A 13,860-nucleotide genomic window follows, 5' to 3' on the forward strand; every position below is an offset into this window, starting at 1 on the left:
ATTCAGGTGAGGAAAGCCTGAGAGAAGAAATGATTCTAGGAATGTTGTTCCTCCACTTTGGAGCCTACTGATTGATCTGACTCATATCTGCATGGAGCTGCATCAGCAGTAGGAGAAAATACTGTTTATCGAACACTTTTTTCTTTTTTTTTTTTTTTTTTTCCCCATTGGAAGTCTGTTGTCTTGCGTCTTAATCTGTGGGATCTTTTCTCAGTCAGCAGTTTTCATTTCTTCATCCTTTTGGCCTCTAAGAGTAAAAAGGAATGGTGGCTTGATGCTATTTTTAAGAAATGGGAGAGTATTGTATTTTGTGGTGCAGGCCTCCATTTCGTCGATACTCCCTCTATGGTCATTTTTACAGTCTTGTGACAGACAGTCACCGTGCTCTGTTCTGGATCCTTATGACTTCCCAGGCTGCTTCTGCTATTTTCTGTGTTCTTAGGCCTTGCTTGCTTATTCTTGAATCAAGTGAAAGGTGCTGCCTTGAGACATAAGCAGATTTTGGATTTTTTGTGAATATAACCCCGGTTGTTAAGACCCTTTCTAAATATTTTGAATATTTCCACTATAGCAGTTGCCTAGGAATACAGCCACCTTTGCAACCAAGTCCACTATTTTGGAACTTTAACTAGTTTGGGGGGTTGATTTTCTTTATTTCTGGTTTGCTCCTTTTCTTAACTGCTGTAACTGATGCAGAACCATGCAGCATACTTAGTTAATTAGGAGTCGTCTTGTTTGTATGGTGTGGTTTTTTTGGTTAGGGTTTTTTTTGCTGCTGCTGTTGGAGGCAGTAGTTTTCCCGTCCCCAAACCAGTCTTAAGTAGCCATAGAGAAACTTGTGTGGATGATAGGGTGTTCACGCTGTGAAGTTGAGGTCATTGTGTCAGTTCAGGCATGTGCCTCTCTCCTTGGGTTATGTGTAGGTCTGAATGGAGAGAGGGATTTGGGTTTGTTCTGTTTTCTATTCATCCTCTGCATGTTCTTACTAGCTGTCTTGTTTGCGTGCTCCTAAACACCACAACCTGTTTTTTCAGGAATCCATCTGCTGACAGGCTCTTGGCAGGAGGTGAGCCACTCATCAGAATCGGTTTCCTCCTTGGGCAAGTCCAAGAGGAGCGGGTACTTTTTAGTAACAAGGGGGAGGGAGGGAAGGCAGGTGCCTGGAAACGGTTCGGTATCGTTACACTCATAGTATCGCATGATGACATAAGGTTGGGTAGTTCTGTTGTGAAGGCTTAAGTAACGGGTTTGCTAGCACAAATTCAGAAAAGAATGATACTCACATTTTGTAGAAGGGTCCCATGATACTTGAACTCCTTGGTTTGGCATGTGTGTGGTGTAGGACTGTGTCACGTGTGAATGTATGTGTAGACAAATGCTCCAAGAAAGAGAAGTTTCTTAGCAGTAACCAGAGTTCTTTGAGATCATGTCTGCATGTACATTCACTAACGGTACGGCTGCTGCCTGCTCATTTGTTTCAGGATGTCTGTTTGAGAGGAACAGGGTTTCAGGGTTTGTTGCTCATTCTTCTGTTGCCACGTAAGATGTTGCTCAGGACACACGCGCTCAACAGTTGTGACTTTACATGTAAAGAGTTAATCTTGAAAAAACCCGAGCTGCTGGTAATTTTTCTTGCGTTGTTGGAGGTGTACAGTGCTGCTGGTAGAGGTGGCTGGGCTGAGGATTTCTGGGGCTTGATCTGTTGCGAGGAGCCTTTCCCCGAGTGTGACTACAGCCCTCATTAAGAGCACGTCTCCTTCTTTTCCGGTTCAGGGTGTTCTTTCAGACTGTGTCCCAGCTACAAGGGCTTTCTCTTGTGCTGTATTCTTTTGTACGTACTTTGGGTCACTTTGAATTTGTCAGAAAGAGGAGTTTTTGCTGTTTCAGTGTAAGTTTTAGTTACTTATGCGGCTCCCTTTAAACATTGACTCCCCTGGAAACTACAGACGCAGGTATATTTTGGTTTGCTACTTTTTAAGAGTAAGATTTTCATCGACTTAGCCTTCTGCCAGCCATAAATCAGTGTGTCTACAGACTCCACACAGAGGTATAATACGAATCTTGATTGTGTTTTAAAGACACTTAAAGAGCTTTGTGTCATGGTCCTGTGATTTAGACAGAGCTAAAGGTTACTGCCTTGTGGTCTCATTCGCGTCTGGTTTTCTTCATTATGTGAATGGGTATTTCCTTGATGGCAATGGTATTGTTGTTGACAATAAGTAAGCTCTGGCTGCGTAAGCTGGACCTATCTTTAATCCATATCTTAGTGGGTTTTAGAAGGTAAGAAGTCTTCTAAAAGTGGTGACTTATTCTCAGTGTATACTTTTTGAGGTGGAAGTGGTCAGGTAAGATTCTGTTCCCAATTGCCAACATTAGGAGTCTTGGATTCTGCTTTGCCATTGCTCTTTTCTGAAAGAGCTAGCAAATTCTGTATTCTGTAACAGTGGTGCCCACCACCACCCCAGCAATACAGAATCCATCCTCAGCTTGTATTCTGTGACTCAGGACAGTAGATTTTGCTTTGCCAATATTGTATAAAGCATAGTTTAAGCTGGGTTTCAAGCATAGGCGTTTTTCTTTAATTGCTAAGTATTTGTTGAGACAGTGCCTAGATTGTCAGGTTTCTATACTTTTTTTTTTTATTTTGTTTTCCTATTACTTGGAAGTTCTAATAATACCGACTTACTTATGCTTGTACATTGACTGCTAATGGTGGTGATTCTTTTAAGTGATTTAAGTTAGGCATGAGGAAAAATTTCTTCACCAAAAGGGCTGTCAGGCGCTGGAAGGGGCTGCCCAGGGAAGGGGTCAAGTCCCCATCCCTGGGGGGATTTAACAGCCGGGCAGACGAGGCGTTTAGGGACAGGGTTTGGGGGTGGGATGGCAGGAGTAGGGGAATGGTTGGGCTGGGTGATCTTAAAGGTCTTTACCAAACTAAACGCTACTGTGATTTTATGAGCCCTGGAGGTGCCAGCTGTGATAATAGATTTTGTAGGAAGGGAGAGCCTTGCTGGCCCAGACCTAGCCGAGGGGTGTCTGCAGGATGTTCAGCTTCCAGATGTATCACTGTATGAAAATAGCTGTGTTGCTTCCATACCCAGCAGGCACACGAGGTTCGTGCAGAGCTTGGCTCAAAATAGTAAGTCCTACCAGAACTTGAATGTGTTGGAAAGTGCATTACAGATGTAACCACGCTAGCTGCACAAGAGCTAGCTCAGGTCCAGAAGTGGTACATTTTAGTCCACCGTTAATCAAGACAACCAAAAGATCTGATTTTTGTACTTGAAAGTGTGATTTATTTGGTTTTTTCACCGTGTATATATAAGGTAGTTTTATATTTAACATAATGACTTGACTGAATGGATTAATTTTTAAGATGAGCTGTATCCTCACTTCCTAGCATTTCTTAAGAATGTAAACCAACTTAGTTACAAAAGTTTCCATTTTTTAAATCTCTTGTATTTGACTGTTAGTGCTTCAAGTGACGGGAAGATATGCCCCAAATGTAAATGGAATAAAGTCCAGGTATGTCCATTTGTCTGGTATATCATGAAGATGGACAAAACATATATAATGAGGCCTTTTTAGCGAGTGTTTTCATAGAGTTCTAAGTGGTGTCATGTTAAGAGTTCACGTGAATTTCACTGTTAACTAGCATCTTTTCAGAAGTACCAATTAATTATGAAAACAGGACTTTTTAAAAAAAAGCGTTAGTAACATTACATTACCAGATGGAGTTGCTTTTCTTTCAGTTTTGGCATTAACTACCTTTAAGGGGAGAAGGAAAACACGCAGAAACAATGTAAATATTCTGCTTTAACAGGTAGCTGTCTAACATGGTATTTAAGATTTATTTTTTTTTTCCTCAGGTCAACTTTCCACGTAAAAGAGTACTTGTGTGATTTTTTTTTTTTTATATATTTTTTTTTTATCTTTGAGAAATTTCTTTGGCATTTGTCTGAGTTAAAGCTACACTGTGGGATACAGGGTAATTAATTAACTATATTCAACAGACTAACTTTTAAGTTTGACTGCATTAAAAGGTCTCCTGCCACTTCGGTGCATAAACAGCTTCTAGGTAAGAGAAGTAAACATCGAGCTTCCTGGAATCGTGTTAAGAAAGGCTAATGCATTTTAATCTTAATTGGTTTTAAGTTAGGCAGTAAGACGGATAAATATCTATACGCTGACCTTGTTTGGTGTTTTTTTTAAAAAAAAAAAAAAAGTTGTGGAACCAACCTGTATTGTCTATTTTTTAAATAAATTGACTCCCTTTTCCAGGCCTTAGATGGTCAAAATATTTATAATGCTTGCTGTACCCTACGGATTGATTTTTCCAAATTGGTGAATTTGAATGTCAAGTACAACAACGATAAAAGCAGGGACTACACTCGTCCTGATCTTCCATCTGGTGATGGACAGCCAGCGCTGGACCCAGCTATTGCCGCAGCATTTGCAAAGGAGACCTCACTTTTAGGTATGATTATGACATTGTTCTCTTGTATTGCAAAGTCACTTGATGAAAATGTTTATTAATCCTTCTAACAATTAAAAGATCTTAAATTGCGATAGCGTCCAAAGGCCCATTCAGGGTTCGGTCTATATTGTGATCTGAATTGTAGCAACACAATTATGTTGTCTTTAGAAGCCCCACATAAATGAATGAGAGAATGGATGTCAAAATGGGAAATACACAAAGTATAGGGAAAAGTCAAGTTAGTTCTGATTTTATTACCGGATCTGTCCTCCCCTGTTTCATAGGTTGCTGTCAGCTGCTGCTGCCCACCTTGCCCACCCTCCCACCCAAGTTTGTAACAGAGACTTAACGACTTGCATGTTTCATTCACGCTAATGCTTACGTGTAATATCAGATTGCAAACATTTTGCTGGTTTCCTTCAATGAGGAAAGATTATGCTCTTTGTTTTCAAAAAAAGGTGCTAGTCTGTGGTTTCTGTAAATACAAAGAAAAAAATCTTAGCAGTTGCACTTCTAGTGCTATGGTACCTGAGTTCTAATATCCTGTCAGCTTTTGAGTTCATCAGAAGAAGTAGGTGAAATGCTCTGACAAATATACACATAAATATATCTTCTGACTATTAGCAAAATAATGACTTTACGCTTTGGGAGAAATTTGTAACTTTTTTTATTTTGTCACAATTCGTTGCATTAAGTTTCACTCCCACTACTGTCAAGTTGCTGTTCTTTGGTAAGAACACCTTTCACTCTTCAAAATTTAATAGTATTCAGACATAATCTCGTGACTCTTACAAAACCTGATTTATGATGTTGTGATAATTGTTCTTCCCACTTAGTCTTCTTTCTTATTTTTTTTTTCTTTCAACGTTTCCCATTATCTTTCTAACAAAAATTGAAGAACAACATAGGTTTCATACCTTGTTTTTTGAACAGGATGGGCCAGCTTGGAATAACTCAGAGTTAACGCAGTAAAGAGGGGCCTCTGCTCTCTGTGTTACGGAAGTTAGGAGGCACTTAGGGAGTGATGTGAGCCCAAGAGAAGGGTGAATATTGTAGTTAAGGCTACTGCATGCTGCGCTATATCTGCCCTTTTCCGAAATCAGATATCTTGAAGGATACATTTCATACCTAGTTGTAAATTCCACACATGCCCACCTCCCACAGATTTTTTCAGCGCTTGACTTGAGGTCCTCCAGTATGACTTGCAAAATGGTGTATTGCTTGTAGCTACAGCAGAAGTTATGGAAAGTAAAAAAAACCCCGTAAGAATCTAAAGTCTCCGAAGAACCCGTAGCTAAAGTTTCTTTTTCTTTTTTTCTCTTTTAACTTTGCATCTTATAAAAATTGAAATCTCTCCTTTCGTGGATTGATAGGGAAGATGGATGAGTGTTTGTCAGGAAGTTTGACATCAGAGAGTGCTGTAGAAATGCCCTTGAGGTGATTAGTAGTTCTCTTGTCAGCACCCGATGACTAGAACATAGACATGGGGCTGCAGCGTGAGTAATACGGAGACAAAAACAAAGTAAAGCAGCTGCTTGCTAATACGAGATCCATCATATTAGGTGTTGTAAAGTAGGGATTTAGGAGAGGAGAGGGTTAAAGATTCACGTTTTATAAACCAGTGCCAAATGCAGCATTACTTATGTAACTCGAATTCTGACATTTTCCTGAATCCTGAGAAGTCGCTTTCCAGTCTCAGACTTGCTAACACGTTTCTTTCTATCTAATGCTTATGATATGCATCAAATTAACAGGCCTGGTTTGCTTGGCATAGCGGAATCATGCTCTGAGGATGCTTGGATCATTGCATCGCTTTGGATAGGTTTAGCAGTTGGGGTTACTATACTTGTTACGGTTACCCAAGTGACTTTAGCGGACTTTGTTCTAGCGTTTTAGGCTTGAAAGTCACTTACATGCTTTGTAACTTTTGTCTACAAAACGATGTTCATTTTCTAACCTTTTGACTTTAATCAGACTCATTTTTTTTGTGTATCCTAAAGGTCTTTGCTAGTAAAATAATGAAGATGGCAGTCATATGAGCTAATTAAATATTTTAATTCTCACTCTCTGGATGGACCTCCTTAAATGCACTGTTTTTCCAAGCAGTAGGAAAATAAAAGGTACACAACATGAGCAGTGAAACGTTTTCAAAGCATCAGTTAAGATCCGTAGTGGCGATGATATATCATGGTCGTTTTTTTCCTCAGTGAAAGCATTCACTGTTTTGAAAGAGAGTTAGGGAGCTGGGTGCATTTTCTAACTTTGCTTGTGGCCAGTTGGGTGAGCCTGTTGTATTTTAACTCGGTGTCATCTATCAAATGGGGACTTTGAGGGCAGAGGTGGGGGTCGGCCTCTTCTCCCTGGTAACAGATGATAGGACGAGGGGGAATGGTTTGAAGCTGCGCCAGGGCAGGTTTAGGCTAGACATTAGGAAAAACTTCTTTACTGGAAGGGTTGTCAGGCTCTGGAATGGGCTGCCCAGGGAGGTGGTAGAGTCCTCATCCCTGGAGGTATTTAAAAGAAGGATAGATGAGGTGCTTAGGGACATGGTTTAGTGGTGGGATGGCAGGGTTAGGTTAAAGGCTGGGCTTGATGATCTTAAAGGGCTTTTCCAATCAAAGTGGTTCTATGAGTCTATGAAGTGTTGGGTTTTCCCCTAGTTGCCTTTTTTGTTTGTTTCTACAGAATTTGAGCTCTACAGCTGAGAAACTTTACAAAAAGTCACTATAGTACTGTTGCTGCCTTAGCCGTTTGGGTATTTGTTGGAATGGGAATGGTGCTTGTTTGAATACGGAAGAACAAGGTTCTCGTTCTGGGCTGCTTACTGTGCAAAAGAGGCACAAAATAAAAGTGACACAAATAAGAAAGGACAAAGGATAGAAAAACTCAAAAGCCTAAATGGATGCTTGTGCATGCAATATGTAGCTGCATTTTTATTCAGATACTGGAAAGGAGAAGGGTGAGAACACTTGAAAGTTCAAAAAGTTAGAAGATGGAGGTTGGCAAACTGTGATGTCTGAAATCTGGTAGAATGATAGCAGCGACCATCCTCCTGCTTCTTTTTTTTTATCTTGCTATTTTGTTTCCTTTTACTTGCTTTAAAATTCTTATTTCTGTAATGTCGATAAAGATAGCTTCAGAGCATACTTGGGCAGCGTATCTGCCGTGCCCTGTTCACAGATGGTTCCCAAAGGACGTGTTTCTCCATGAAAGAGTGGAGCCCCATTTTGAGCTTAATGTGATGCTTTTCAGGTTCTTTTGTGTGCTCAAAAAGAATACCATAAGCTGAACCTGTGGTGTTCTTGTTAAAATTCTTGCTGTAGCTGTTCTCTTACGTGTAGATGGTGACATCATGGACAGAAAATGTCGTGAGGACTCAGTCCTGACTTTTGCTTATGTTACACTGTTATATGCTGGATAGTTGTACAACTTTGGTGCCTGTTTGTTGGCTTTTTAACAGTATACTGTAATGCAAACATCAGAACTGAGGTTTAGGTTTGACATAATTTTGTGAGTTGAGTTTCAGTGACAAGATGTGAGTCTTGTTAGCTTTGGTGTTGAAATCTGCATTAATACTAAACCATTACCAACCTCAATTTCCTTCTGGATGGAATTAACTCTCCCCTTCAGTAAATATAACTTTCTGATGTAGCGTAGTAACACTTGCAGCTTCATAAGCTGCTGTGCAGAGGTTTTAAAAGAACGTGCTATCTCCCCCAAGCCCATTCAGGCTAAGTGTAAGAAGCAGGCCAGTAACAAGTATGAAAAGATGGTGGTTACTTGACATCAAGCCACAAAAAAGGTTTGTAACAGGACTCGGGATTAAATCCAGTTCTCAGTTGCACTTATGCATACCTGCATTACGGTGACTACTCCTACTGCCTATGGTTTTCACACAGAAGTTCATCATATATTTTTAGTTTAGCTTCCATTTGCGCCTTATTAAAATGGCATTGCTAATTTGCATTTCAGAAGTCACGCAAAAAGATACGCTGAGGGGGAATACATAATGTGACATGCTGTGTTTAAACTTCATTGAGGAAAAAGACCTCAAAAGGAAAAAAGTGTGTAACATTTGTATGTTTTCATTAACATCCAGAAAAAGCAAAAACCTGTTATCAGTAATGGTTGGAAGCTATAATAAAGCTAGTGACAAAGCTTTCTAATACTGGTTGATGATGTTGACAAAGTAGCTAACGTTTCTGAATAGTTTCAGCTAAGTCCTCAAATCTTAAACACTGTGTTGCATGATAACTAATAATCATCATACAAGCTGTTCTTATTTTTATTTATTAAGAATTTTTTACTTGCTTAAATCAGAACAGTAAATCAGAGTGCAGTGGAGACCTACAGAACAAGAATTGTGTTTTCTGTGGCTTTGTAATTTGTCTGACCTTTCCAAGAAATGAGGTCTATGTGTCCTATGTAATCGGTTAGAAACGTATCAATCAAATAGATGATCCTAGCCCGCATGCATCATTACTCATTCATCTGCTACATCCTCAGCTGTGATGAAATAAGGTGTCAGGAATCTTTGAGACTGTAAATTGGACATCTTGTTATCTTTTGAAAGAAGGAGAAAATCACTAATGGACAGAACGGGCTGGTTTCAAATGAATTATCAGAGGCAGATGGTTGATTTTTATTATTTTTTTTTTCACCTCACATATGAAAAGCTATACACATTTTTCCCCCGCCCCCCCCCAAGTTACAGGAGATCTTACAGAAAAAAAAACTTTGAATAAAGAGCAACTGTGTTATACTGAACTGCAACAAACAAATGATTTTTAAACAAGAAGTACTTAAAATTGTGAATACTAATATGTGAATACTTTAACTCCAATTTAGATATTTGTTTAATATTACAGCTGGAAATATGTTCTTGTGGTTGGGGCTTCTACAGCTTTATGCCTTGCTGTTGTTGCTGGCCTTCTTTTTTAGCACTTTCCACTAATGCCCCTTTTTAAGATTCTTACTAAATTAATCTATTTCAAAGGATAATAATTGAAAATATTTTTGTATTAATGGTGTTGAATTAATCTTGGGGGTTTTTTTAACTTCTGTTCTGTAGAGAGTCTGATGCTATGAAGAATTTTGCCTTTTAAAGTACGCATTAGTCAGCTGTGCTCTGCCCAGCTATGGAAAGAGCTGTAACAACTTCAGTAGTCATCTTTAGATTCCCTTATTCCTAAAAATGCTGGACTGGCTTAACGCTTCTAAGGTTAGGGAGAGGTGCTTAAGACACACTCAAAGATTTGAAATGCTCTAGTATCTTGGCATTTTCTAATACCTAAATGATTGCTATTGACCTCATATAAAATAAGTTGTTTCCCTTCAGGTGGACATCTGTTACACCTTACTGTCATTCTTCACATTCCTGGCTGTATGACCCCTATGGTAGCTGAGTGTAAATAAACACGACATGCAGCATATGCAATACAAAGCACTCAAAAGTACACTTCCAAATGGGTTTTTTAGAACAGAAGTGGATTTTCTTTTTTTTTTTTAAAGTTGTTTGAGGAGTTCAATTTGATGTTCACAGGTTCCCCTGTGCATTACAGTCTGATTTGGGGAATAACTTCTTTACTTCTTCCACAGGGGTACTTTTCTTTAACTGTATCCTTTATTTATTTTTTTTCTTGAAAGTGAAGCTATATTCCTCAACTTTAACCCAAGAGCAAAACATGCATCATACTTATGTTAGATTTTTGTCTTGCCATTAATATACGTAAGTATATAGTATTACGCTTTCCTTTCACACAAAATGGATTTTGAGAAACAGCATTGCTATGCTTGGACTAGCGGTGGTCCATCTAATTTCATATCCTTTCTCTGACAGCTAGCGTTACGTCTGCGTTCTCTGATGGAAGACCTAGCGCAGCCCTCGTAACGGATGATCATGCAGTGGCATACCTGGGGGGAGTGCTTGCCTAACCCCCAGGTAGCTAGCGCTTGGCTTACGTGATGAAGCATGTTATATGGCACTTCATTGCCTCTTCCGTGTAACTGGCTGTTGTTTCCGTAGACCATCTAATACAGTCTCAAACCTATTACGAGCTTTTGCAGGATGGAAGGGAGAAAGACAAGACAGGGGTTTTCCTTCTTTTTATTTATTACAGTCAGTCCCGCAAATACCACTTGCAATGCAATGAAACATCATATTTGTTGCCTTTTGATTCAGGTAGCTTTCCCCTTCATCTTACGGCATGACGGATGACTAGAATTGTCATTACTCAAAACTTTCTGTTCCTCTGGTTTGACCCCTGAATACTTACATTTTTAATCTTTTAAACTTTATTGGAAAGCATTCCATATCTTTTAATTTCCTTTTTTAGAACAGTTACTGTTTTTTCTTCTGTATGCGCTTTGACAGGAAATGACCGGAAAATATTTTTCAATGTTTGATCCAGTAATACTGTTAAGTACCATTGCAAAGTAGTGATGGATGTCCTGTTCCTTTTGAGTGAGGGGCCATTTGTCCAGCCCAATAAAAAATCTTTTTTTTTTTTAATTATTTGATTTTTACAAATTTGTGTAACAAAACATAAAGAGTTGCAATGAAGATAGAAATCTTACATAGAAAATAATTAAAAAAAAAATTGTAACCTTGCTTACTCCCCCCTTTTTGTCCCCCTGTGTGTTGCCTTTTGATACTAAATCTGGGGTTATTAATTTTTTTAATTAGTGGTTGAATATATTTACTGTTATCTGCTTAATAGTTGGACATTGACTGAAACTGAAGAATTTTACTGTTATGACTTCCTTTAAACTAAAACATAATGTGTGGAGGAAAGTAGTCTTGGGTACATAGTGTAAAGCTTAGTTTTAGACTGTCTACCTGGCACACTGGAAGATTGGTCAAAAGTTGTGTTAGCTTAGCATGATCATGTAAACATTAGAAATTTTGCCAAAATACTGAAATCTGAGAACCCAGTTGCAGTAAAAGAAAATAAAATACTGAAGTTACACTATTTTGTTGGTTTTTTACACATTTTGCTATGTCAGTGTCCTTTTACTGAACTCTGTAAAATGTGCAAATAGAATTTTGATCAACTACAATCCTATATAAACTCTTTATAGTGCAGTATGTATCACAAGAACCTTTCACAGGTCCTGGGAGTAGCATGCTTGCCTGGTACCCCAGTGACTTGGCCAGGGAAAACCAGCAGGTCTCTACAGGATCTGAATGTCCTTGGAAGAAGAAAAGTAAAAGCACAGCCGAAGGTTTAGCTAGTGGTAGCATGCTGACTGCAAAAGCCGTAGGGCATAATCAGTGGTGCTACCTTGAATCTTGAATTTCGAAACCTTCCCTTATGCTAAGACTGAAAGACGTAGGCCATTCCACGTGACCAGCTCCAGTGTTGCATGTTTATAGTCCAAAGCATCAAGTTGAAGTGAGGAATGCCTCCCAGGGGGTGATGGAAAATAAGGTTGCAATGATGCAGAGAGCACAATTAGTGTTTATTCTTAGTGATTTGATCACCATTTGCTTTAGATCGTTTTGATAAACTAGACACTTTTTAAGCGTTTTGGAGTACAGTGGAAACAGTCTTGGTGCACGAGAACGTTTATTTGAAAAGAAAGTACTTTTTATACCTCATCACTTCTTTGAAGACTTGAGCTGAATAAAAAAAAAAATCACATTTCTCTTCCTTATGTTAATTTAACAACCCATTTCACAAGCCTTTGGATGACTTTAACAGTGGAATGGTCTGCTTTGTAGAGTGTTGTATGCAACACTTGTACTGATATAGGTACTTTTTTTTTAAATGACTTGTGTGTGTTTCGTAAAATATGCTTTATTTTAAAATTAGGGCTTCCTGTTGCAGCTGTTCCAGGAGCTCTGAGTCCTTTGGCTATTCCAAATGCTGCTGCTGCGGCTGCAGCTGCTGCTGCTGGCCGTGTGGGAATGCCTGGAGTTTCAGCTGGTGGCAATATAGTCCTCCTGGTTAGCAATTTAAATGAAGAGGTTAGTGAAACAATTTTACTTTTTTTTCCCTCTTTAGTCACACTTCATTTGTCAGTATTTTATAATTTCTTTGCATTTGGCCTCTTACATTTGGATTTTAAGCTCAAAGTATTTTTTCTGTTTTTTTTTTTGTTTTGCTTTGTTTTTTTTAAATAATCCCCCAAAGTTAATTTTAAAGCCATTATTGTTAAATACTTTTGTTTTCCCAGGTAGCTAACAACTTAAAATGTCCTTTGATAGTCGGCTACCTATTTTTTCTAAGAAAAATGTGGTAACTACTGCATGTTTGACATTTGAATTGAAAGCTTTATTTTTACAAAATAGCAACTATGCTTTCTTTTGCAATTATAATCACGTGAACTAGAATTTCTGTTTTGTTTCTTCTAATTGTTTGCTGTTTCATTTCATGCTTGTATCTCACATGTTAAGGTCTTAATTTATGTGAACTACTCTAACACATTTTTCTTTGAAGGTTCTCCCAAAGATCTTGACGAGGCACTCTTCCAGTCTCTCTTAGTAATTTTTTTCTTTGCAGTTACTCATTTGTCTTTAAAAAATAATAATTAAAAAATGGTGGCAAAGCATTTTCACCTTAACTGTATCTTTCTTGCTAACTCTGAAATCTAAAGGGGTTTATTTAGTTTTGCATTCTTACTGTCCTTTACGTTTATTTTGATGGCTGTGAAAGCTGGTATGAAATGTGGGAAGTCTGTATCAGTCTAGCTGTTCCATTTTTAACTGGCCTCTGTCACTGTAAATCATTAAGCTTTTTTTATCATCTGGTACTATTTTGTCATCCACAGTCTTGCATGTTAAAATGTTGTAGATCAGAGTGCCATTTTGGAAGATTTTTTGCCTGCATTTCATAACCAGCCATGCTTACGCAGTTCAAGTTCAAAGTTTAAAATTTCTATTGCATGCTTTTTTTTATTTATTTTCATGTTGAGATGAAATGCTGTAGTTTACTCTTGATATGAATGTACTTTACCCATATTTGTCTTGGGTGACTACATTTTACTCAGTTTTTCTTGTACAGTACATAAACCAACCATTTTCTGACCAAATTCCTGCATTTCCTATGTACTGACCTATATTTTATTTTTTTTTGTTCCCCACTTCCTTATTTTTTTTCTTCTGCATTGCTGTATTCCCTTCCCCATTTCATCCTTTTCCCTTTGTGTTCAACTTCCCTTTCCTTGTCTACCCAAATTCCCATGCCCTTCCCTGTCTGACCCTTCTCCTCGTCTTTGTCTACGTTCCCTGTCTTCATTCCCTATGTTCATGCTTCTGTGCTTGAACAAAATGTTCCTCGGACCAACTTGCCCCAATTAACCGCCTTGAAACCATGATCCATGACCACCTCACCATTCTGCGGGAACCACCCTTCGTTATGGATGATCTGTTCATCTCCGCT

General features: G+C 38.5%; 1 protein-coding gene across 6 annotated transcripts in view; it reads left to right on the forward strand.

The window, feature by feature from the left end:
* The window catches only part of PTBP2 (polypyrimidine tract binding protein 2), a 53,368-nt gene that overhangs the window by 36,515 nt on the left and 2,993 nt on the right, over positions 1–13,860 (forward strand). For 3 of the 6 annotated variants that reach the window (XM_035902840.1, XM_009647499.2, XM_009647500.2), the window contains exons 7-8: positions 4,282–4,477; positions 12,292–12,446. In XM_035902840.1, coding sequence (XP_035758733.1) covers positions 4,282–4,477; positions 12,292–12,446 — 351 coding nt within the window. The remainder of the gene's footprint in view (positions 1–4,281; positions 4,478–12,291; positions 12,447–13,860) is intronic. The other 3 variants (XM_035902843.1, XM_035902842.1, XM_009647501.2) reach the window with 1 other exon arrangement.

Source organism: Egretta garzetta, unplaced genomic scaffold, assembly GCF_000687185.1.
Source record: "Egretta garzetta isolate BGI_Z169 unplaced genomic scaffold, ASM68718v1 scaffold149, whole genome shotgun sequence".
Classification (NCBI taxonomy): Eukaryota; Metazoa; Chordata; class Aves; order Pelecaniformes; family Ardeidae; genus Egretta; species Egretta garzetta.